The 23923-nt window shown below is 45.2% G+C and overlaps 10 protein-coding genes and 1 non-coding gene across 11 annotated transcripts; 6 read left to right on the top strand and 5 right to left on the bottom strand.

Annotated features, from left to right (window-relative positions):
• Nucleotides 1-282: 282 nt before the first annotated feature.
• On the top strand, nt 283-1109 carry L199_001515 (uncharacterized protein; the record flags this gene model as incomplete). Its single annotated transcript, XM_064887268.1, has 5 exons — nt 283-391; nt 533-713; nt 786-854; nt 907-990; nt 1052-1109. 5 exons carry the CDS (start codon nt 283-285, stop codon nt 1107-1109), a joined length of 501 nt encoding a protein of 166 aa, XP_064743340.1.
• Nucleotides 1110-1670: 561 nt separating this feature from the next.
• On the top strand, nt 1671-4828 carry L199_001514 (uncharacterized protein; the record flags this gene model as incomplete). Its single annotated transcript, XM_064887267.1, has 9 exons — nt 1671-1795; nt 1893-2136; nt 2210-2587; nt 2662-3822; nt 3914-3954; nt 4026-4213; nt 4282-4374; nt 4462-4563; nt 4629-4828. The coding sequence occupies 9 exons, from the start codon at nt 1671-1673 to the stop codon at nt 4826-4828; spliced, it is 2532 nt and encodes an 843-aa protein (XP_064743339.1).
• Nucleotides 4829-5310: 482 nt separating this feature from the next.
• On the bottom strand, nt 5311-6584 carry L199_001513 (uncharacterized protein; the record flags this gene model as incomplete). The annotated part of the gene is made up of 7 exons (XM_064887266.1): nt 5311-5469; nt 5547-5661; nt 5733-5785; nt 5844-5877; nt 5936-6244; nt 6308-6436; nt 6505-6584. 7 exons carry the CDS (start codon nt 6582-6584, stop codon nt 5311-5313), a joined length of 879 nt encoding a protein of 292 aa, XP_064743338.1.
• A 942-nt stretch (nt 6585-7526) lies between these two features.
• L199_001512 (uncharacterized protein) lies at nt 7527-9240 on the top strand (the record flags this gene model as incomplete). The annotated part of the gene is made up of 4 exons (XM_064887265.1): nt 7527-7741; nt 7811-8249; nt 8326-8850; nt 8929-9240. 4 exons carry the CDS (start codon nt 7527-7529, stop codon nt 9238-9240), a joined length of 1491 nt encoding a protein of 496 aa, XP_064743337.1.
• Nucleotides 9241-10455: 1215 nt separating this feature from the next.
• L199_001511 (uncharacterized protein) lies at nt 10456-12597 on the bottom strand (the record flags this gene model as incomplete). Its single annotated transcript, XM_064887264.1, has 9 exons — nt 10456-11072; nt 11125-11224; nt 11273-11402; nt 11501-11671; nt 11735-11811; nt 11883-12182; nt 12232-12291; nt 12339-12425; nt 12478-12597. 9 exons carry the CDS (start codon nt 12595-12597, stop codon nt 10456-10458), a joined length of 1662 nt encoding a protein of 553 aa, XP_064743336.1.
• A 689-nt stretch (nt 12598-13286) lies between these two features.
• Nucleotides 13287-15920, top strand: L199_001510 (pre-mRNA-splicing factor CLF1; the record flags this gene model as incomplete). Its single annotated transcript, XM_064887263.1, has 10 exons — nt 13287-13352; nt 13408-13570; nt 13623-13729; nt 13780-14265; nt 14311-14635; nt 14684-14799; nt 14847-15026; nt 15078-15461; nt 15517-15658; nt 15715-15920. The coding sequence occupies 10 exons, from the start codon at nt 13287-13289 to the stop codon at nt 15918-15920; spliced, it is 2175 nt and encodes a 724-aa protein (XP_064743335.1).
• Nucleotides 15921-16056: 136 nt separating this feature from the next.
• L199_001509 lies at nt 16057-16171 on the top strand. The gene has a single exon (XR_010449948.1). It is a non-coding gene; the product is annotated as a 5S ribosomal RNA (ribosomal RNA).
• Nucleotides 16172-16577: 406 nt separating this feature from the next.
• Nucleotides 16578-17532, bottom strand: L199_001508 (uncharacterized protein; the record flags this gene model as incomplete). The annotated part of the gene is made up of 3 exons (XM_064887262.1): nt 16578-16799; nt 16853-17231; nt 17390-17532. The coding sequence occupies 3 exons, from the start codon at nt 17530-17532 to the stop codon at nt 16578-16580; spliced, it is 744 nt and encodes a 247-aa protein (XP_064743334.1).
• Nucleotides 17533-17823: 291 nt separating this feature from the next.
• On the bottom strand, nt 17824-19850 carry L199_001507 (uncharacterized protein; the record flags this gene model as incomplete). The annotated part of the gene is made up of 7 exons (XM_064887261.1): nt 17824-18453; nt 18523-18696; nt 18754-18999; nt 19062-19171; nt 19228-19291; nt 19344-19366; nt 19421-19850. 7 exons carry the CDS (start codon nt 19848-19850, stop codon nt 17824-17826), a joined length of 1677 nt encoding a protein of 558 aa, XP_064743333.1.
• Nucleotides 19851-20159: 309 nt separating this feature from the next.
• L199_001506 (RuvB-like helicase 2) lies at nt 20160-22172 on the top strand (the record flags this gene model as incomplete). The annotated part of the gene is made up of 9 exons (XM_064887260.1): nt 20160-20162; nt 20222-20282; nt 20359-20556; nt 20623-20693; nt 20770-20892; nt 20955-21155; nt 21282-21500; nt 21572-21810; nt 21881-22172. The coding sequence occupies 9 exons, from the start codon at nt 20160-20162 to the stop codon at nt 22170-22172; spliced, it is 1407 nt and encodes a 468-aa protein (XP_064743332.1).
• A 183-nt stretch (nt 22173-22355) lies between these two features.
• On the bottom strand, nt 22356-23888 carry L199_001505 (uncharacterized protein; the record flags this gene model as incomplete). The annotated part of the gene is made up of 3 exons (XM_064887259.1): nt 22356-23090; nt 23157-23604; nt 23665-23888. The coding sequence occupies 3 exons, from the start codon at nt 23886-23888 to the stop codon at nt 22356-22358; spliced, it is 1407 nt and encodes a 468-aa protein (XP_064743331.1).
• Between the last annotated feature and the right edge of the window lie 35 nt (nt 23889-23923).

Raw genomic sequence — 23923 nt, 5'->3', positions numbered from 1 at the left:
ACTGTACCAGGACAGAAATGACTCAGATCCGTTCCATCAGGGCCTGAGGTGTGATCTTTGTGCCACATTCCGGAAATCACAGGGAAACAAACGGAGATGGCCGCTCAACTCCGCCTGACCTCCAACCTACACTCACTCACCTTACACACCTACACCTACTCATCATTACTCAACCTTGTTCCTCGTCATTCTTCCATCGTCATCATCCATCTTCAACTCATCCATCTTACACACTTGACGATTGAGATACGACCTTGATCAGACAACGAGGACTCAGTCAACATGTCAGACAATAAGCAAAAAGTCATCCTTCAAACCTCCGACGATGAGCAATTCACCGTAGAAAAGATCGTCGCTGAGAGATCAGCAATGATCAAGTCAATGATGGAGGGTGGGTTCATCTATAGTCATCATCCCGCAACTCTCCTCCCACATTGTTTCATACCATCTTCCATCTGGTATCGCGAATGAACTGCCTCGTCTGATACACTGTAAGCTGATGTTGATGCGATGTGAAAAAATCGACGCACAGACCTCGGAGAACAAGAAGGACAAGCTATCCCACTGCCCAACGTCTCTTCCTCGGTGCTCACCAAGATCCTCGAATACTGTGATCATCACAAGAACGAGCCTCTCCCAGCTGCCGACTCAAGCGATGCGGATGACTCGAGAAGAAAGACCAGTGAGATCGGTGAATGGGATGCAAGATGGATGTGAGTGTACGATCAGGAAAGTAGACTGAAAGTGATCCAGAGCTGACGCGATTAATTTTAATAATTCACTAGCCAAGTCGACCAAGAGATGCTCTTTGAGATCATCCTCGCTGCTAATTATCTCGACATCAAACCTCTCCTGTGAGCCATCAATCATTTTTACAGGAAGAATTAGGCTGACATAAATGAATAGTGATGTCGGTTGTAAGACCGTCGCCAACATGATCAAAGGTAAGACCCCCGAGGAGATTAGAAAACTCTTCAACATCACCAACGAGTAGGTCTTCTTTCCTTTCCCATCGTATCATTGGACAATGCTGATGTTGGTCACCTTTCAGCTTCACTCCCGAGGAGGAAGAACAAATCCGAAAAGAGAACGAATGGGCTGAAGAGTAAGTCTTGTCTTGGCATGTATGCACATCCGTACTGACATCAATGTATCGCCTTAGCCGATAAATTACTCTCTTCTCTGATGGCGACATCAAGCATCCTTTCGTTTGTATTATAGCTTTTTCCTTATACCAATTTCTGAGATCCAGAGAAAAGGGCAGTAGTCTCAGGATATATGTGTTCGTATTCGATGAAACCCACCTTACATCTCTTTCCCATTCTTCCTTTCATGTAAACAGAATCGAATTCATCTCAAATCTAGAAAGAGAGACGAGCCACGTTGAATTTATGAATCATCCATGTGTACCAAAGCATTGGACTGCAGATGAGCATAAGCAAGATGTCTGATATCCCATAAATATGAATGCCAATGCCAAGAGTGATTTCGCATAGATAATAGAATGCAGTGGGATAACGTGATTTCTGGTTGTTCGGAGGGATTTACCCGATACATCCCCCACATGACAGCGATGGAACATTTGCTACAACCTGATCTGTCCATACAATATCAACATTATACATTGACCATCATTTGTCGTCACTATCATTAGATTACCACTGCTTACGATGGACCAGTCCAATATTCAGAGTATGGACTACGCAAGTAGTGGTAGTAACACTCAATTCAATTACAGTATCGATCAGCTTCAACCAGATCCAGAACAGGAAGCGGGACCCTCGTCACCTCCTTCGTAAGTTTCTAGAGCGTTTCATCTTATTCCGTCGATCCATCTCATCCACGATCCCTCTCCTCGGTCATGCACTGACACCTATATTATGGGATGACAGAAGTACGAAGAAGCGTAATCGACGTGAATCATCTTCCGAACCTACCCGTGTACAACTAGCATGTTTTTACTGTCGGTCCAAGAGGATAAGGTGTAATGGGGTGAAACCGACTTGCGAGGGATGTACGAAAGCTCAAGTGAAGTGTGAATGGCCTACATCGAGGGCGAAGAAGAGAACGAAGAAGCAGATGGAGGAAGCTAGGGCAAAAGAGAAAATCAGTGGTGAAGGGGTTATAGCGGATGATGTGAGTGCTGCTTTTCACTCCATCGTGTGTGTGTGAAAGTAAAGCGAATGTATAATGAACTGCCCATGTAAAGACTCAACAGAATACGAGTTTTACAGATTCCTTCACGGCTGATCCAAACGATCTGTGGAACCTTGCAAATAGTACTAGTAATTACCTCTGGCCAACAGATTTCAGTCTACCCACCAACGGCAACGGCAATGGTAATGGCAACTCGTCAGTGGGTATAACAGATTTCTCGCAGACACAAACTATGCAACCACCACTGGCATCGGCGATGTTACCTTCGACGTCTGGTCCCACTACAATGACTGACTTGGGATTGACATTACCCACCGATTGGTCACCCTCTGCTGATCTTAGATTGGCGAATGCATTAGAGGATCAGATGGCTTTTATCAATGGAAATCCGGGGGAGGACAAGGATCTGGAATTGTTTTATTATCGATGTGTAAGTTATTGATCCTCCTGTCATATAATACCAGGTGCAAACGAGCCAATTCTCATCACTCTGAACTCCCATAGTCCGGCTCAACAGCCATACATCCTGGAGTCAATCGAATATCCCTCAAACTTCAGCGTCGTTCTGCTCAATCACCTTTAGCAGCTCCCCAACCAGCTGAAGACGAATCGCCCTCTGCATACGTCACACCTTCCTCTGACCTGTTCGACGATCAAGGTATGCCTCATTTACACGTATTCCAACCGCTACTAGCGCTATTTCTGAAACATAGCTCCCAGCATTTCCCTTCGACAAGCCATCAGCGTATGTTAGAGCGTCTTGAGACTGGCACGATGTCCCAGTTTCTTGCATGTTGCATAAGCGCCTTGGGAGCTAGATTTTCACAGAAGGACCCCACATTGGCCGCTGCGCCATTCATCGCCAAAGCGCAGGAACTGGTCATTCCTCTCTTACATCTACCCACATACGACGTCGCCACTGGTCTCTTATTCTTGGCGTGGAGCAATTATGGACAAAATAGTGAAAGTGGACTATGGCAATTTTCGGGAATGGCCATTCGGATGGCTATCGATCTGGGTATACATGAAGTGTCGGAATTATACGAATCGCCTGCTCATATGGTACGAACGAGATTATTATTTTGGTCCATGTTCGTTACGGATCGAATCATAGCTTTTGCAACTGGTAGACCAGCTTCCATACCTGAGGATATCATCGAAATTCCTTTACCGACCGATGAAGATTTTTTCCCTGATCCAGCTAGAAATTTACCTACTTCACCCGTCGAACCTGTTGAACCAGTCCCTTTCGTCCAGCTAGTCAAACTGATGATAATTTGCGGAAGGATTTCGAATGTGCTCAATGGACGAAGAGGTAAATCACGAACGTTGGTCAGTTCTGTCGAACCATTACCTGAATTATTAGCAGATCTGAAAATCCGTCTAATTCAATTTTACTCAAATTTACCTGAATCACTCAAATGGTCGGCGGATAACTTCAAACATCAACACAACAGAGGACACGGCGGGACGTATCTGTCGTTACATCTTTGGGCAAATGCTGTGTTAGCTTTGGTATATCATCCTGAATTGCTAAAGAGCCCAAGTGGGATCGAGACACCTTTGAACAAGTCGATGGATAGGAATGTAAAATTAAGTTTGGCTTCGTCAAGACAGATTTGCGAATGTATGGTATTTGCAGATTTGGTAGATTCGAAAAGTTATGTAGGTGGCAGTTTCTTATCCTTACATTCCCCACCAGACTCAGAAAGCGGGACATAAATAAACTGACGTACAGATATAACCACATTCACAGACATCGACACCCTACCTTACTCAACCCTTATTTGTCGGCGCGTGAGTGCATATCTCTGTCGACAATGGATGATCTGACAAAACAATACTAACGGCAAGCTGCATTCGTATAGCATGGCATTTATCTACGAGATGCGCTCGTTGTCTATATCGTCTTCCGATCCAACATCACAGACCAGCGCGACGGACGTACTGATGCTTTCAATGGCAAAGCAGAATTTCCAAGCTTTGCTAAATGCCATTCAGCGGATGGAAGATTATTGGGCAGGAGCGGGCTATGTCGCTCAGATATTAGAGAAGCGTGAGTGATATCATGCGACTTGATCGTGTGAAATGGCCGAAGACTGATCTGGGCATTGTGAAATGTAGGTTCCGGATCGCCAAGGTCGACTTCGAGAAGGGCCAATAAGAAAACTTTCATATCCTTGCCCGATACAGGGTTGTTAAAAAGGTTTACAACGGGTGAGTTGAGTCGTCACTGATCTATGATCACTGTCCCAAGCTCGACTGTAGATTTGATTCGAAAAACTAATGCATGACCTTTGACAGATCCTGAACATCCATCAAATGTTGCTGCACATACTGAGACTTCCCTGAGAGAATCTATAGCAAGGAGCGAAAGGGGAGGTTCGTTATCGGCTTCTGGGCCTAGTGAGTGACAAAACCCGTATATGGAGGGGTCAATAGAAGCTGATCATTTGCATCCGATCTTACAGCACCACTATGGTTAGCCGACCTGATGTCAGGATACACCGTGCAGAACATGTCATTCGCACCTGCCGACACCCTAGATCTGGAAAGACTCTTAGCGTCCAGTGCGGGCTATGGGATAGGTGAGACGAGCGGTTCTAGTGGGTTTGGGATGTTGAAGAGGAGTGAGAGTGACGGAACTCCAGGGAGCGCTGGGAAGGTGTAGCTGTGAAAGATTGCTCGTCGGAAAGGGAATGATTGACCAAAATCAATGAGGCTATATAATAATCACAAGAACGGATGAAGAATATGGAAAGGAAATCCAAGGTTTTTATCATACAATGTTGTTGAAAGAATGAATGTACATTTATTGACACTCTCATATTGATGCCCCGCATCGTCATCTCCTTCGCTAGATGTTGAAGGTAACACATAGCGATTGTCAATTTTCTGACATAGAATTTGTTGCGGCGCATACCAGAGGCTCCTGCCTATTGCTCATTGCTTTAGAAGTTGGTTCCTTTGACAAAGACTAAGTCGGCTTGACTTACAAAGATATGTAAGTTTATTATCGCATAGTATTGGACAATCATACCACAAAACCATCTTTACATGTTCTGTTTGCTCAACACTGATAAGCACGAAGCACCTAGTATGAAATCACTGATGCATAAACAAACTAGATTTGAATACAACTACATTTCCCCCCTATGCTTTTCCACTAGATCCGAGAAGGTTCATGAATCGATCACAAACCTTTGCGAAAGCTTCTATAGCTTCCTCCTCTGAATCTGGGAAGGGTTTGGACGCTAAAGCTTTGGACAGAGTCTCGGCGTATGGATCTCGAGCCCAGGAATTGATGTTGAACTATCATATCACAAGAAGGAGACGGAACAGAATTAGAATTTGCTCGTCTTCATGAGGTGATGCGAACGCAAACTCACCTTTGATACACCACTCTTGACGAGATCTTGGAACAGCTCATCTGGAAGTTCGTCTGTACCGTGGGCACATAGGTAGGGGATTCGATCTTTGAATCGCTTCTGTAGATCTTGCAAGCTGTAGGATCGCCATCAGCTATTTCAGTTCAAAATTATACTTGAATGCTGTAAGTCTGATGAGCTACTTACATTTCAAGTTTGTATTTGGGTCCACCAATGAATTTGTAGCTTCCATGCAAGTTCTGCAATATACCGATCAATTAGGCTTTGGATTGAAATCTACACGAAAGATCAACTTACACCGTATGAAGGGGCTAAGATGTGAGCACCGGTCCTATCAAACAAATCAGATATTAGCTATACGGTACAGATGATTCAAAGGTAAAACTCACTCTTTCATGAAATGTTCAGCATTGGCAGGATCAGTCAACATTCCACCTGTGATTTCTCTCAAACCAGCTTCACCACCTTCCAATCTACCCAATTCCACTTCTGTTGCGATCCCCTGAGCAACGCATCGCTTGATGTATGGTACGGCAATTGCGATGTTCTCAGCTTCGTTATCTGCATGACTAGCATCTACCATGATACTATCGAATTTGATTCCTTCTTTCTCTGCTAGACCGATTGAGAGTTCCAGGTGCTCTGCGTCGGTAGCGTGGTCGAGGTGGACGGCAACAGGAACAGAGGCGTTGTGAGCACTACAGATACGTCCATATCAGCTCCAGGTGTCTTGGTTGTGGTCGACGCAGAAAATTGCTCACAGAGTCAAACAGTATTGCAAGAAAGGTCCCTTTCCAGCTTGCAAGGTGATGGGGAACAGTTGAAGGATAGCTGGCGACTTGTTTCGCTCAGCGGCTCGTACGAGACCTCTGGCCATACCTGCGTCGTAGCTAGTGCAACGACGAATTATTAGCTCCTTCTCCATGTGCGATGACATAGTTCCCCTATTCCCACATACCATGTTTGAGCCACGATACCATAGCCTCCAGCTTCGGCTTTCCTAAGGATGTCGAGGGTAAGATTGTTTTCGAGAGACATGTTGTTCAGTTTGTGAGTCTACGTTGATGTTCGTTGATGTCTTGTCAAGTCAGGATAAGTCGTCGAATTATTTGGACTTCTACTATCATTGCTCGCTCGTCAGACGTCACAAGATTCAAGATTCCAGATTGAGCCTTTGCAAGTGGAGGATGATGCTCGCTGCCATATCATGGACATGTGAGAATGGAATCATCCGGTCAGTCGGTAGCCGGTCCGACTGATCAGGGATCTAAAGGAAAAGGGAGCAATTAACAGTTTATGCAAAGAAACTTTTGTTTAACAAGCATCTCGCGTGATGGTACGAACCCCCAGCTATATGACCTGGAGCCAGCGATGATCGCTTTTCGCTCCTTTTGGAAAGAAATGTTAATTTCGTATAATTGATAACCGAGATGTAAACTTCCGGCGGTTCAATTGAGATTCAGTCCGGAAACATTTTCCATGATGACATCTATCCGGGTGGGTGAATGAGCTTTGCCATCGCTCTTGTGTCAAGTGATGATCTCAATGATCATCTACAAGCTAGTAGGTGCCCCGATAAGCCTCTGTGGTACCCCTCACAAACCCTCCTACCACCCCGGGGCGATATATACTGTATCATCTCTCCATGTGAGAAATTCGACGTATCGGCCGGAGAAGTCTTTGTACATCGGACACAAACACCCAGCCCAGCAGAGCAGCTGCTGCTCTTTGCGAAACGAGACGACACGAAAAGGAACGAAAGTAAAAGTCCAAATACTCGGAAATCGGTCTTTCCAGAGATCCTAAATTGGAAATCAGCTGCATCAACATCATCATCCAAACTTATTTAAAGGACAAGTCAAAGTCGGAATTTCCTTCCCACTTTCTTGTTTTCATTGTCAAGCCATACGAAATCAATCCAACTATTCAGCTTCCTCTATTGAACATTGTTCATACATTACTGGTGAAGAACACCATACCATGTCGACTCAAGATCATCTTGACGCCCCGCCCAAGAAGGTGGACGAGTGGCACGAAAACGATGAAATCCTAGATCAAGATGCTGTGGCTCTTGCTGCTACCTACACTCCAGGGTCCGATGCTGAAAAAGCACTTGTTCGAAAGATCGATAAACGAATCATCCCATGTATCTGGATTCTTTATACTCTTTCTTACTTGGACAGAGCCAACATTGGGTGAGTACAGTGCCCTCAGATTCTCGACAGGAGTTTTCCTGTTTGCTAAATTTGATTTTGCTCGAATAGTAACGCCAAGACTGGTGGTCTTGAATCACACTTCAAATTAACTTCTTCACAGTATTCAATTGTCCTCTTGGTATTCTTCATCTCCTACGTGGTCTTTGAAGTTCCTTCCAACTTGTTGATCGCTCGACTCCGACCTTCGCTTTACTTGAGTGGTCTCTGTATTGTCTGGGGTGGTGTCGCCGCTTGTATGGGTGCTACACACAATTACCAACAACTTGCCGGTGTCCGATTCGCCCTTGGTGTTCTCGAAGCTGGTTTTGCGCCCGGTGTGGCATTCTACCTTTCTTCTTGGTACAAGCGATACGAACTTGCCAGTCGATTCTCAATCTATTACACTGCTACTGCCGTCTCCGGTGCTTTCTCTGGTCTTTTAGCTGGTGTCATCACTCAACATCTAGACGGAGCTCGGGGCATCGAAGGTTGGAGATGGCTTTTCATCGTGAGTCTGGCGGTCTGCCTACATGTTTCGACTGTCGCTGATGGTCCTTTGTCGCTAATGGTGCTTTGTGTGACAGATCGAAGGTGTTGGTTCATCTTTCGTCGGTTGTTTCACTTGGTATTTTATGCCCGATTGGCCATCTACGACCAAATTCCTGTCAGGTGAAGAACGAGTGCTTGCTGCTCAACGACTTGCCTACGATGGTCTTGCCAGCACCGCTGGTGCTCAGGGTCACCTTGGCCACTGGCAAGCCATCAAGATGACGGTGACCAACTGGAGAACCTGGATGTTCGTTTTTCTTTATATGCTCTGTACCGGTGCTCAGACAATCCAATACTTCGTACCCACTTTGATCGGTGCTATCGGCTGGACCGGCTATGTTGGACAATATCACACTATTCCCCTCTACGCCGCTGCCTTCGTCTTCATCCTCAGCTTCTGTTTCGCCGCCGATCGACTCAGGAAGAAGCCCGAAGCGATTATACTCGCCTCCTCCATGGGTGTGATTTTCTTCATTATCGTCGTTGCTACCACCAAGCACATGGTCCAATACGTGTTCCTCATCCTTGCTTTCGGATGTGTCTACGCTCTTCCCCCTCTGGTAAGTCCGAAGGGCCCTATCTCCGCCAATTCTTGATTTTTTGTTGATTTTTTTTTGCTGACCTTCATCCTCTTCCAGATTCTCACCTGGGTACCCAATATCATCGGACATCCTGCTGAGGTTCGCGGAGCAACGATCGCCCTTGTTAACGCCCTCGGCAATAGCGCGTCCATCTACGGTGTTTTCTTATGGCCCAAGACGGACGCACCTCGATATATCCCTGGGTTCTCAGCCACGACCGTTTTTATGGGTTTAATCACGATTGGAACCATTCTCATGAAATTTTTGCTCGCGAAGTACCCCGCTGAGCAGCTCGATGCAGAAAAGATGGTCCTGGATGAGATTGAGAAGCAACGAGCTCAAGGTAGACTACCTCCTGTTCAGGCATAGACGGGGAAGGGACAAGGAAGGGGGGCGAAGATCATTTGCGGCGGTGACGCCCAAGGTGCCACATTCGGTTTTGCTTGGTTACAGTCAGGATAAAGAATATATATGTAGGATGATTCTTTGGTTTGGCGACTCCGTCCATGTACAATGTATAGTCTGATGCAGTCTTATGATTGATATGTTGACCAACCACTTCGAAAGTGAAATGGTATTGTTTGTTTGTTTTTGACCTCGCGGCTTCACTCGACACTGCCACACCCCTTCCTATATACTTTGGTGTGCTCCTTTCCATGCATATCTCGCTCGGGACTCACCAGTCGAACATAGCCCGAAGAAGCCGGGGTATAGGTCATTAGAACCTCAATGCATCGTGCGTATAGCTGAGTTAATGATCTCATCTCCCTTTCAAAAGATTTGCAGGTAGTGCCATACTCAGATAATGACCAATACCCGGACGTCGCCTCTTGTAAGCTCGATTATATTTTCTGGATTTTTCCTTTTCCCCTTCTTTAGCTAAACTTCACTTCCATTGAATTCTGCCTTGAGTGACTGTCCAGACCGGAGACAGTATTGAGTCAGGTGAAGTATCAGATTGTCGAACAGTTTGTCGGTCATGATAAGTTGGTTTCGCTCGAACATGAGTTCTACGAGGGAAAACGCTAATTCATGGGTGGAACAAACGGTGCTACAGTACCAGGTACGGAAAATGATAGAGCTGACGCGTGTAAGCTTAGCTTGATGGATATAACCCACTATGGACTTACACCTATTGGTTTGCATCATTGACTGGAAAAATCTCAACAGAACACTGAACACGAGTATCGCAGCACTAGAGCCGCTCAAAGACTCACAGGATAGAGTGTACTAATCGATACCTATCAGTCAGAGTAGAGGCATTGTTGTAAGGTTGTGGAATAATTGCAGCTCCAAGCTCAGCAATGCCAAGGTACGGATAGTCTGTTAGAGACCATTTTACTATCATGCTTTCATTGGCGCAAGTGAACACAAGAAAGATCAGAGATACCACGTGAACCAATAATACACATTTTATGCATGACATATAATCGAATATAGTAATCTTTTCTCACTTAAATACAACAGACGCCATTGGGGCATCTCAATATGTATGAGATGAATTTCTCGGTCAGGTGCAACGATCGGATGTACAGTCGCATGTCCACAAAAGTAGAGAGGACTCACAGTTACTGAGGAGATGAGCTAAAACTTGTACTCCTCCGAGATTTCCTTTACGAGCTGTCGTAATGCATCGAGTGATTGAACGGGATCAGTTCCGAGGAGTCTAGTAGTCTGTGGATACTCGCGAGTGAACAGAAAAGATGCGGTTGCAGGTTCGACAGGAACATCCGTTCCAAATTGTTGAAGGAATGAGAGGAATCTGGGGTAGTCATCAAGTCGATCCCAGTATTCGATGAGATGTTTAGGTCTCGCTCTATTGAAGATAGATTCCCGATTGGATCCACGAAGGAGATCTCTAAGCGTTTCACCCGACACCGGGCATTCATCGGGCAACAAAGGCTGAAGGAAATAACGCCAAGCTTTGGAATCTCTATAACGAGGTAGAAGTCGTTCTGGATGGGATTCCAATAGTTTGTCGACCACTTTTACCATTCGGATGACTGTTGTTGCAGGTAGCAAAGTTCGGAGATGAAGGTAATCAACGGGACTTACATTTAAACCACCCAGATATTTATCGGTAAGACTGAAGATTCCGAGGAAGACGTGATGTACAATATGCATTGCGATATGAGGGATAGGCTCTTCATCACCGTCGAATTTCGCAACCATCGTATATTTCCATTCCGACATGGGAAGGTCTGGAAGAAGCAGTTAGTGACACATGTCATCAGGCGAAGAATTGGATCTCACCACTGTTATCGGCAGCGACACGATGATTGACCGGCTTTTGGACATGGTGTTGGAATCGTTGTTGCATACTGTTCGTCAACCCAAGGTATGCTGGAGTAGTCTACAAGGAAGTGAGCATTCGTTATTACCTCCCCAATATGCCACTCACGATCGGATCAGCTTCAATGTTTGAAATGAGCCCAGAATTCTCGTACTTCCTGATAGATTTTGAGATTCGTTTCCAAGGAGGGTGCATAACGTATACACCCGGTCGCTCTACGTTGATGAAAGACGTTTTGCTGAGTTCCAAAAGGAGCCGATGCGAGGAAAGATCTCGGTGTTTGTTGAAACGGAGCCTAAATTTGCATCAGCTCTGTCCATGATGAAAGCAACTCACGCATTGAAGATATGCTCTAAATGAGGATTTTGCTGATAGGCGACGAAGAGAGGTACCAGAAATCTCTCACAAAGCAGGTCGACTTCAGGGATCTCGATTATGTCCAAATGACAATGTCCTAAGGAGGAGTACCAATCGAATGCTTGTATGACCCAGCCTTCTTCATCGAATCTAGACAGAGAAACCAAATCAGCTACATGGCATCGAAGATCTATGGGAAGAACGGATACTGACCTATACAGTGGCGTATTTTCTAATTTGATGTTCGTTACCATACATTCGACGACTGGTATTCGGTACTCTTCGACGAACTAGATCACCGAGAAACACCGTCAGTGCTTGCCCAAGTGTGTGGATTTGGCGTCCGATCTCAGTGACTTACCTTTTTCAATTCTTCCTTCTGCATTTGAGTCTTTGTAAATCTTGAGCAGAAGTCAATCAACTGACTGTCCTTCTTCGACTCAGTAAGAGCGACATTGACACCTTCCGATTGGTCGAATTCAGCCTTGACAACTTCCTCCTCGTCCATCTCGTCCAGGAGAGCATGGTCGATTGTGTGGACAGACGGTGTTCCCGATTCTGGTTCTTCGTCTTCTTCGTCCTCTTCGTCTTCGTCTTCGTCTTCTTCGTCTTCGTCCTCTTCCTCCTCATCTTCGTCCTCTTCTCCGTCTACATCCATTGACTGATGTCGATTCAGCGATTACTTCTTCGCATCGCTTGGAAGTACTCACATGGTCGATACCCATCATCGCAAGCATCTCATCTACACTTCGTGACTCGGAAGGCGGAAGCTGAGATTGAGTGTCAGAAGTTTCAGTTCAACATTGTTTAGACCTACGCAGAGACGGTCCACACGTTCGAAGAATTCTTCAGCTTGGTTGGGCTCAAAGCTGAAACCGGCGTTCGTCCAGTCAGGTTCAGGAGGCTGCACATACACATCAGCGCATGATTCAAAATGAGTGAGCTGTTCCACTAACGAGATTGGGTATGGTCTCCAAAGCATGATCAGGTCGATTATCAATGGAGGGCGCCGAGCCGGGAACGAATATCTGATCCAATGTGAGATGACTGGTGTCGACTTTCTTTCCAGCTGGCATGATGATCTGAGCGATAAAGATGGTGAGTGTCTGTATAGAGGCTGTGACCTTGGAAGATTGGTGGGTGATTGATAAGGTTGAGTCCAAGAGGTGGATTAGAGTGGAATGTGTTCAAGTACCACAGTGGAGCACACATTTCCACCCCATTGATTCACACGATGCGGTGTTTACGGAGTTTACCAGCTGTGGCTGCTGATTACACACGCAGGCCATTCAATCATCTCGGGGCCTTGTGATCACCTCTGTGTTTCGCACGGACCAGCAATACACACACGGTACCTGAACTACGTTACCATCGATATAGGATTGAACAGGAGCAAAGCGAAGTGCAGCGTCTGGCCAGGTTGTAGGACTCAGTGCTCTACCATGGATTGATGTAGACTATGATCTGAGTATGGAATGGGCAGTGTGTCTTCTATGCTTGCAAACTGCCATACCATACAGTATATCGTAGCTTTGACCTACTGTAGATGAATCGATTACAACATCATCGCATCTCTCGTCCGAGAACAAGCAGGAAATGCCACACTCAGATCATGAGCATAAATCCCGGAGCTCGCCGCCATCATGACAATTCCAATCCACCCACCTCACTTTGCAATGCTCGGATTCAACTCAATCAATAAGACAAGTTGTTATATACATCTGTACTCAATTATACAGCTCGATTGTCATCGTATACAACCACAATGTCTGGCAGAGACGCTCGTGACCGAGCACCGAGAGTGAAGAACAGAGCCCCAGCGGCAGTTCAAGTGAGTTGATCCTTTCCAGCTCTTGTTAGGGTTGTAAACTGACATGCGGTGTTAGATTACCGCCGAGCAACTTTTGCGAGAAGCTCAGGAGAGACAGGAACCTTCCATCCAGGCTCCAAAGCAGAGAGTTCAGGACTTAGAGGAACTCTCAGAGTTTCAAGGAAGGAAAAGGAACGAATTTGAAGGGAGGATCAGATATTCCAGAGACAGTATAAGAGGTATGTGGTCTCTCCATATTTGAGAAGAGCTTTGTGCTGATTCTGGTCATAGCTTGGATCAAATATGCTCAATGGGAATCGAGTCAGAATGAATTCGAAAGGGCTAGATCGGTATTTGAGCGTGCTTTGGATGTTGATCCCAGGTCTACTGAGTTATGGGTGTGTTCTACTCTTCTCCATGAAAGAATATTGCTGACGATCATGGATAGCTCAAATACACTGATATGGAATTGAAAGCACGTAATATCAATCACGCCCGAAACTTGTACGACAGAGCTGTCACTCTATTGCCCCGAGTCGATGCGTTATGGTATAAATATGTCTATCTCGAAGAATTACTGCTCAACGTCCCTGGTGCTAGACAAATATTCGAAAGATGGATGCAGTGGGAACCGAATGACAAGGCTTGGCAGAGTTACATCAAATTAGAAGAGAGGTATAACGAGCTAGATAGAGCTTCGGCAATTTATGAGAGATGGATTGGGGTTAGACCGATACCGAAGAATTGGGTGATATGGGCCAAGTTTGAGGAGGATAGAGGTCAACCTGACAAAGCTAGAGAAGTCTTCCAAACGGCTTTGGAGTTTTTCGGAGACGAAGAGGAACAGGTGGAGAAAGCGCAACAGGTGTTTGCGGCTTTTGCAAGGATGGAAACTAGGTTGAAGGAGTATGAGAGGGCAAGAGTGATTTACAAGGTAAGTCCAATCCAATCCAGTAGTGTATCGCTAACATCTGTTTAGTTTGCCCTGGCACGACTTCCCCGATCAAAATCTGCAAGCTTGTACGCGGCGTACACCAAGTTCGAGAAACAACATGGTGATCGTGCTGGAGTAGAATTGACTGTTCTTGGGAAACGTCGTATACAGTATGAGGAGGAGCTTGCATACGATGGAACGAACTACGATGCCTGGTTCTCATTGGCTAGGCTGGAAGAAGATGCATATCGAGCGGATAAGGAAGATGGAGAGGATGTGGAGCCTACCAGAGTACGAGAGGTGTATGAGAGGGCGGTAGCGAATGTACCGCCTGCTCTGGAGAAGCGATATTGGCGAAGGTATATCTATTGTGAGTGAACCCCTTGCGCATAGTAGATCACCCGCTAACTTGTCACAGTATGGTTGCAATATGCCGCTTTCGAGGAGATTGACACGAAGGACTTTGGTCGGGCCAGGGATGTATACAAAGCCGCCATCAAGCTAGTACCACATAAAACGTTTACATTTGCCAAGGTGAGTTGTCCCTCGTCTGCAATCGACTAGGTGCTGACTCGTCGTAGCTATGGCTTGCGTACGCCTACTTCGAGATTCGACAATTAGACGTCACGGCTGCCCGAAAGGTACTAGGTGCTGGTATAGGGATGTGCCCAAAGCCAAAGCTTTTCTCAGGATATATTGAGCTGGAAATGAGATTGAGAGAATTCGATCGTGTGCGAACGCTCTACGAGAAATTCCTTACTGTGAGTTTGAAAATGCATATGCCACAGACACATATACTGATAAGCCTATAGTACGACCCATCTCTCAGTTCCGCCTGGATCCAATGGACTCAAGTCGAATCCGCCGTGGAAGACTTCGAGCGTGTTCGCGCTATCTTCGAACTTGCCGTACAGCAAGCATTGGATATGCCCGAGATTGTATGGAAAGCATATATCGATTTCGAATCTGGTGAAGGAGAGAGAGAACGTGCCAGATCATTATACGAGAGATTGCTCGAACGTACCTCACACGTCAAGGTGTACATCTCATACGCACTTATGGAAGTATCTGTACTTGGTGGTGGAGAGGATGAAGATGGGAATGAGATTGAGGGTGAAGCTGGTGATCCTGAATTAGCGAGAGCTGTCTTTGCAAGAGGATACAAGGATCTCAGAGCGAAGGGAGAGAAGGAAGATGTCAGTGCGGTCTTTTTCCTTGACAAGGTCTTGTATGCTGATATTCACTGCTTAGCGTGCACTTTTGTTGGAATCGTGGAAATCGTTCGAGGAACAACATGGTTCTCCCGAAGATCTGGCAAAGGTGGAAGAGATGATGCCTACTACTCGAAAGAGATGGAGAAAGGCGGAAGATGGCAGCGATACGCTCGAGGAATGTAAGTGATCTGGAGTCAGTCTAAAAGATATGTTATGCTGACTTCCTCAATTCCAGATTGGGATCTCATTTTCCCCGATGACGAGAGAGATGCCAACCCCACATCTTTCCGATTCTTCCAAGCTGCTCAACAATGGGCTGCTCAACGTGGTGGAGAAGAGGGAGAAGGTGGTCTATCGTACGACTTACCTTCAGATTCCGATGAGGAGGACGATGAAGATGAGGGGGAGAAAGATGCAGAGGCGATGGATGAGGACGATTAGAAGTTTGTACGTCAGTATCACGAATATGTATCGGAATAACATGGATGAATTGGTGCAATCGGCATTCTTTGGTGACTCTTACTCGTGATCGAGTGCTTGATCACGATCTTATCATGGATAACATCAAATCATCAGCTACGGCCACTGAATCTAGAAAACACCACATCCCGTCAGATCTGTGAAGTTAAGTTGGATATCGTCTGATCAGTACCAAGATCGGGGACGACTTGGGAATCTCAGGTGCTGTAGTTTTTGGCCCGGCAACGATTCAATCGTCAAACGACAGTGTTGACAGATCTGAATCATCTCTATGAGGAAGTTGATGTCTACGGCCATCGAACGTGGAAAGTACCGTATCCCGTCAGCTTTGCGAAGTGAAGCCACGTATCGCTCGATCAGTACGATGGTTGGGGACAATTTGGGAATACCGAGTGCTGTAGTTTCGTTTCTTTTTGCATACATAAAATTGACAAATCCGTACATACACGTAACACATATAATACATACACGCAATAAGAATCGTACTTAGTCTGTAGGTTTATCAGTCTCACTATCTATCACATGGCACATATAAGATAACTAATTAGCTAGAGATCATCGATGGATCTTGTCACGCTCTCCGAGGTAGGTTCTTATAGTGGGAATGGGATGGCTTCACTATCTAAGATCGTTCCGTAGTTTCTCGAATTCCGTACTAATCGCTTGATAGTCCATCTTGGGTTTCGCACTTCCCAAGACATTCTCTCTGGCCCTTAGCCAAAGGAAAATATCATCTGTTGACATCGATCGGAAATGCTTTAAAGACCAGGAAGCTAGATTCAGAGTGTTCTCGCGTTTGATATGATATTCAACTAGAGCTTCTCGTCTGATGAGATTGTCCTACAGGACAGAAAGTCAGCATGGCGACGGTGGACTACACAGTTGTCACTAACCGTTGAGGCTTGCCATGTCGAATCGGTATTGTTCTTCAAAGCTGCAATAACCAGCTCATGTCGATTCAACTGGGATCCAAGTAGCAAATATCGATGGGTGGAAAATTCGCTGGTCGTTGCCCAAAGGGTAAAACAAATACAAAGATGTTCCCTGGCAGTGATGATATCATATTTATCGATAAGTTTGACAAGTGGTTCATATTTATTGTGCAATTCTAGCCAATCCGAAGGTGGGTCCAGCTTGATGCCATAGATGATTCGCAAGAACACTGAAATGATCTTACCGTTTTCGAGAGTATCATCGGTAAGTTGCAGTCTACTTTTTCCTGTTCTTCTGTCGTATTGATCTCCTGCTTCAAACATGCCTTGGAATACAGGACTGACAATCAAAGATAATAAACAGGTCTGTTTAGTGAGTCACAGTATAGCATTGGCATCACACGAGTAGAGATGGAAATGAAAATTTAAAAATACGGGAATCTGGAAATTGATTTGGGGAGATGCACTGGTGCAATGTAACGTGTGATTTCAACTCACCTGAATGACTGTAGCTTACATTTATGGATCTTGAACTTGACACCATCTGAAGAGATTAGGTTCCGATCGGAATCGTCGAATAGAAACAGTTTGTTGTACTTGTTGATAACAAGCTGTTTGTCTACCTCTTGGATTGCAGACATGGTGTTCGTCATATGTAGAGGTGGGTCCTTCTGCGCAAGGCATCCAAAATGATGAAAGAGCCTGCGGATTGTAGCACACCGCTGTGAGACGATTTTAGGTTCGTATCACTGATTCAACTGATGTGGATATTACGACGACAACAGCGTACGACAGCGTACGACCGTGATCTGAGTGTTCTTTGGATCTATATATTCATGAAGCTAAGAGAGGTAAACAGTGTCAAAGTGACATTGCAACTACAATAGATACAGAATCATACATTACAACAAGTACAAGCACACAAAAATCACCTATGCTCTCCATACTTGGAAATACCCCGGTATCCAGCTCTTCGACCATCTACACAATTGAGTATCTTCAACAAAATTACCATTCCCATCTATATCCTCTGTTAATGTCCTATGCACTTCGTATACTCTATTTCCCGATCCTACCTGCTGAAGACCTTTCAACCTCCCTGAAATTACCTTCAGATCGTCCGAATTAGGTCCCCATCTCTCCGGACCATTCACATGAAGAATCTTCAATTTCTGACCATTCTCTATCAATCCCTGCGAATCAAGGATGGTAGTCTTCGAATTAACCGAGATGTACAATTCCTCTAGTGATTCGTACTCTTCCAAGATGAATTCAAGTGTATCGGTGGCAATGACTAAATTGATTAATGATAATTTACGTATTTTTTCGGGATGCTGGATCTGTCCGTGAAATTGTTGATATGCTGCTAGAGGTAAGAATAGCTGTGAGGCGGAAAGAGTGAAATGTAATGATTCTAGAGAAGGGTAAGAAGGAAGCATAGGTAATTCAAAGAAAGAAATGGTATGGTTCATTTCTTTATGATCTCGATGAGGGACGGTTATAGATAATGAGAGTGTTCTCAGTCTTGGTAAGCTGGGTGAATTTGATAGATCCATCAAACCCTGTTACGACGATAAGGCTTTCGATGTAAGCTAGTATCCCTTAAATACCTGACGGGTTGGTCAGCTTACAGAGTGAGTTAATGCATCCAATGACAACTCTTCCACTTCGTCACCTGCCGCCTGGAGTACACTGAAGACCCCATCTGTGGTCACTCTTGTACATCCCCAAAGAGTCAATCTCTTCAGCTTATTAAGATCTGAAGCGATGGTTTTCAGTATAGCATCGTCGACCAAGCTTGAGCTCTGCATGGGTCGCGCTAGTCAGTCAAAGGATCCGATGGCTAATCAAAAACAACTGACCTGACATATTATTCCTAAACCCCTTAAACCTCCTATAGGTCTAGCGGAAAGCGCTTTGATAACATCAACCAGTTTCGATTTGAGGTTTGGATCCGGCATCATGATTCTTAGGTCTTCCAGTGCAGGCATCGTACCCAGTAAAGAAGGATCGTAATACCTATATGAATGACCTGAGACCTCCAAAGATCGTAGATGTGAGAGATCGGCTATACGTTCAAACAATGACGGATTAAGGGATCTGTCTCGCTGCGATGTGTTATCGCCAGATTTAGCGGGATTACCAGAGCTCACGGACGAGGGATACGTACAGTCCAGACCAGCGACTCTAGATTGTCCATCTCTCCCATCGCTTTCTGTACTTGATCATCCATTTCCGATCTTTCTTCGCCCCTCGCGGCAAGTGGGAAAAACCGAACGTCTGAGCGTTGACATTATCAGCTTTCCTGTTTCAACGGCACGGCCACTGTAACTGACCTAAGCGTTTCACCATTCTACATAACTCTGGATGTTTATGCAGTGTATCAAATAGCAGTACAAGCTACTATAACTGTCAGCTAATTGTCACTCTGGTATCCAAATAGCTGACATGCCTTGAAATGACAACCATCTTCCCCTATCAACCTGAACCATGAGCTTTGCCTTCAATGATTGAAGTGAAAATACGTACATGGTCTAACCCATATATGCTTGTACAGCTTCTTCCGTGCTATCCTATTCCATTCCTTGCTCACTCTCGATATCCTAGCCAAATCACGAGGCTGATCGAAACTGTCCAGGACTAGTGGTATCAATTCTGGATGATCGAATAATGCCGATAAAGGTGATACATCCTCTTCCTTCCCCTCCCTCTCTTTACCCTTTCCTTCGGGCATGGATTGCGACAATAGAGGCTTAGGCAAGGGATAGATTGGAGCTGACTTTGGTGGAGTGGGAGGTCTATAGAGAGGTTCCGAAGCGTATGATCTAGGATTGGCAGCGTGCCATTGTCTGGCACGGAGGAACATCTTGTCCAGTCGGAGAGGCTGTAGCCGCGGACCATCGTCTAGTCGAATGGCTCGTAGTTCCGCATCCAAGTCGTGTAAAGTGGATTCGTCCATCTTGCCACAGTTCTCGGTTGCTGTCGTGTGAGTGGGAAGAGGTGTCAAGAGATGATGCCTGTTGCTGACTGTCGTAATAGGTAGTGCGATGTGAGATGTCAGATGGGTCATTGATGGTGGATCATCCAAAGTGGAGGTCACAAGTGAGGGTATGGTGAAACTTATTCATCACCCCATATAATTCCCCTTTCACCAAAGATCTACTGATGTCTTTGTTGTGAGCCGTTCGTAGATACATGTTCGTAATCTTGGCTTCTTCTGCTAGCAACCATCGCAATAACTCAATAGTGAGATAGAGAAAAAGTCAGGATGGTGGGTTCATCTCCCTCTCTAGCGTCTCACATGCAAGAAAGCTGACAGAATCTCGTTAGGCCGCCAACATATCACTTCAATCTTCCTCCATTCGAGATGTCACCAAGATGGAACGAATTGGTTAGTTATCCAAATCCCTCTCGTCAGCTGGCGATTGCATTTTATTCAGGATTGAGCTGATGCAGTGTTCAAACAGGTGCACACTCACACATCCATGGACTAGGTCTCGACTCGAATCTCGAACCTCGAGCCAACTCACAGGGAATGATAGGTCAAGGAAAAGCGCGAAAGGCTGCTGGAGTTATATTGAAGATGGTACAAGAAGGTAGAATAGCAGGTAGAGCGATATTGATGGCCGGTCCTCCGAGTACCGGTAAAACAGCTTTGGCAATGGGTAAGTGAAAATATCAATCGTCAATCTAACAAAGTGATATTGACTTTGGAGATATCGTTCACATAGGTATGGCTCAGAATCTAGGTTCAGACGTTCCTTTCGTCATGTTGACTGCGTCCGAGGTGTTCTCACTGGAGGTAAATCTTACTTCAGCTAGATCTATCGTATCTTCCTCAATCATAGCTGATATACGATGTTGTCTACTACTCACAGATGTCGAAAACCGAGTCTCTCACTCAAGCATTTAGACGATCCATCGGTGTAAGGATAAAGGAAGAAACAGAGTTGATACAGGGTGAAGTGGTTGAGATTCAAGTCGACAGGAGTATCACTGGGGTGAGCCATCGCACAATACCCTGAAAGTATTGCTCCGCGTAGCTCACGGATTTTGTGTACAGGCAACCAAAACCGGACGATTGACCCTCAAAACGACTGATATGGAGACAGTCTATGATTTGGGAACTAAGATGATCGATCAATTACAGAAGGAAAAAGTTTTAGCTGGAGATGTGATCAGTATAGACAAAGCTTCGGGAAGGATCTCGAAATTGGGTAGAAGTTTCGGAAGGGCAAAGGATTATGATGCCATGGGAGCTGATGTAGGTGTTTCTTCCATTTCTCTGATATCTTCATGTTGACACTGGCGAGGTTGAAGAGCTCATCTAGAGCAAGTGGATAGCTGTAAAGGACGATGCTAATTTGACTCCTTTTGTACCTTTTTATAGACCCGCTTCGTAGCATGTCCAGATGGAGAACTGCAAACGCGAAAAGAAGTCGTTCACACCGTTTCTCTACACGAAATCGACGTGATCAACTCTCGTACACAAGGTTTCTTAGCTTTGTTCGCTGGTGATACTGGAGAGATCAAACCTGAACTGAGAGATCAGATCAATGGGAAAGTAGCGGAGTGGAGGGAAGAAGGTAAAGCTGAGATCGTGCCAGGTGTGAGTGAGATCTTTTGTAGCTAAAATCCTGTTGCATCAACAATTCTAATCTGGTTTTGATGTTTTTATAGGTCCTGTTCATAGATGAAGTTCACATGTTAGATATAGAATGTTTCTCTTTCCTCAACAGAGCTCTCGAAAATGAATTAGCACCTTTAGTAGTGATGGCTTCGAACCGAGGTATAACTAGAATTAGGGGAACAAAGTATAAATCACCACATGGTATACCTGCAGATCTATTGGATAGGATGTTGATTATAAGCACAAAAAAATATGAGGAGGATGAGATAAGGGAGATTGTCAAGATCAGGTGAACATTCTTTTGAGTGATTCTTGCGTGTCTTCAATGATGAGCTAATCCCGAATTGATATGCTTCTAGAGCCGAAGAAGAAGATGTCAAACTTTCAACCGAATCAATCGATCTCCTATCAACTATGGGAATCCAGACATCCCTTCGATACGCTTTAAATCTCATTGCCCCATCCAACTTGATTGCTCAACGTAGAAAATCAAATACGGTAGATATCCAAGATGTCAGATTGGCGTACAAGTATTTCTGCGATGTCGAGAGATCTGCTCAGTATGCCAAGGAAACTAGTGGAATGATGTTTGGAGAGACTGAAGAGGAGATTGGAGCGAATGGAAATGGAATGCAGATCGATGGGCAGTAGATATATACGCCCAAGCGATCATATAATGCACAGCTGGAAAATCATCCCAAATGAAATTTGCATGTATAACTTATCTATCGTTCATAGTTGCCAAGATACATGCTACATGATACATATCGCTATAGATTGTGAGATTCATTGTTTTTCCAAGTCACGATATGTTTCAAGATACAACGTATTAGTCTATCGATCACGTCTTCTATCCCCATCCCTATCGTATTTATCTCTCCTGTTCCTATCATCCCTATCCCTGTCTCGTCTATTTCCATAATCTCGATCCCTTCGATCCCTATCATCCCTATACCTTCTATCACCCTTGTCATCTCTCTCACGATCACTATCGTATCTTTCCCTTCTTTCCCTTTCCTTAGCCTTCCTCTGGGCCCTCTCTTCCTCAGTCTCGTAATCCCTTTCCCTCTCTTTCGCCTTTCTCCTTGCCCTCTCTTCATCAGTCTCATACTCTCGCTCTCTCTCTTTGGCTTTCCTTCTCGCTCTTTCCTCATCCGTTTCATACCTCGTACTATTATCATCCCTATCATAATCATCGTCCCTCCTTCTCTTCGCATAACTACCATCCGACTCTGGACTAGTTCGTCTACTACTTCCATTAACCGGCGTGCTAACTCCCGAAGATCCATTTTCTCCATTCCTTTCTTTCTTAATCAGCGAATCGCCCAGGTTATACTTCATACTATCCCTCTTGGTGACCTGTGGTTTCTTCGACGAGGAACTACCGTTCCTACTGGGTGGTGGGGGTTTTTGTACCAAGGCAGTAGCACCTAGACCCAAGAGAGCAGGACGTAATTTCGGTTCGTGAATTTTCGTACCATCGCTTGAATTGGGATTCCATCCCATCCCTCTAGCCATGGCTTCTCCAAAGGCTGATACTGGTATGGCAGCATAATCTTCTGCTGTTGACTGAACATTTGTATCGTACATGTCAGCTTCACTCCTGGCATGAGTTTGTGGATGTCTACGACTAACCATTTCGGGTAGTTCCTCTATATCTCTTTTCAAAGCTTCTTCTTCTGTCAGGGGGTTTGGTCCACCAATGACTAATTCTCGCCGTAATCGTTCTTCTTCACTCTCCATCTTTACTTCTCCTTTTAAGATCGCTTGCAAAGCTTGTTCTTCCAAGGATAAGGGTTCACTTTTCATCTCAACTCCGGAGATTGATCCTAGTTCTGGTTCTGATTTGATATCAGGTTTGATATCGACATCTTGTTCTATCGGTTCACTCTTGATTGGTCTGGCTACATTCCTTAGACCGGATTTCTGAGGACCATCACCCGTTCTCTCGTGAGTTTCAACCTCTTCATTAGGATCTCTAGCTTCGGGTCGGTAAGAAGGTACTCTGCTGGAAGATGAGTGTGCTCGCCAGTCCTTATTGGGTAGAGGAGGTATGACCAATGGTCCAGAAGGTTTCTCACCACTATAGGCATAACTCTTTTTGATTAGCTTATCACCCTGTGTGAGATGGGAATGGACATACCCTAATGCTTTACCGTTCCCAAAGCCTTCTATCTTCTCATCCCTCGGTTTGCTTGATACCCGACTTCCGCTTTGATAGTCCTCCTCATCACTCTCTTCGTCATGCCCATTCTGCTCGAACAACCTCCTAGAAGGTGCACCCCTCGAAGAACCATTGCCCAATGGCGAAGGTCGGTAGGAAGCGGAAACCGGTGGTCTGACGGTGAATGAGATGGGCTGGGACATAGTAGCGAAAAGTGCTTATCCCTTTTGTTGGCAAG

This window comes from Kwoniella botswanensis, chromosome 1, assembly GCF_036426115.1.
Source record: "Kwoniella botswanensis chromosome 1, complete sequence".
Classification (NCBI taxonomy): Eukaryota; Fungi; Basidiomycota; class Tremellomycetes; order Tremellales; family Cryptococcaceae; genus Kwoniella; species Kwoniella botswanensis.
This window is presented reverse-complemented; position numbering and strand designations above follow the sequence as displayed.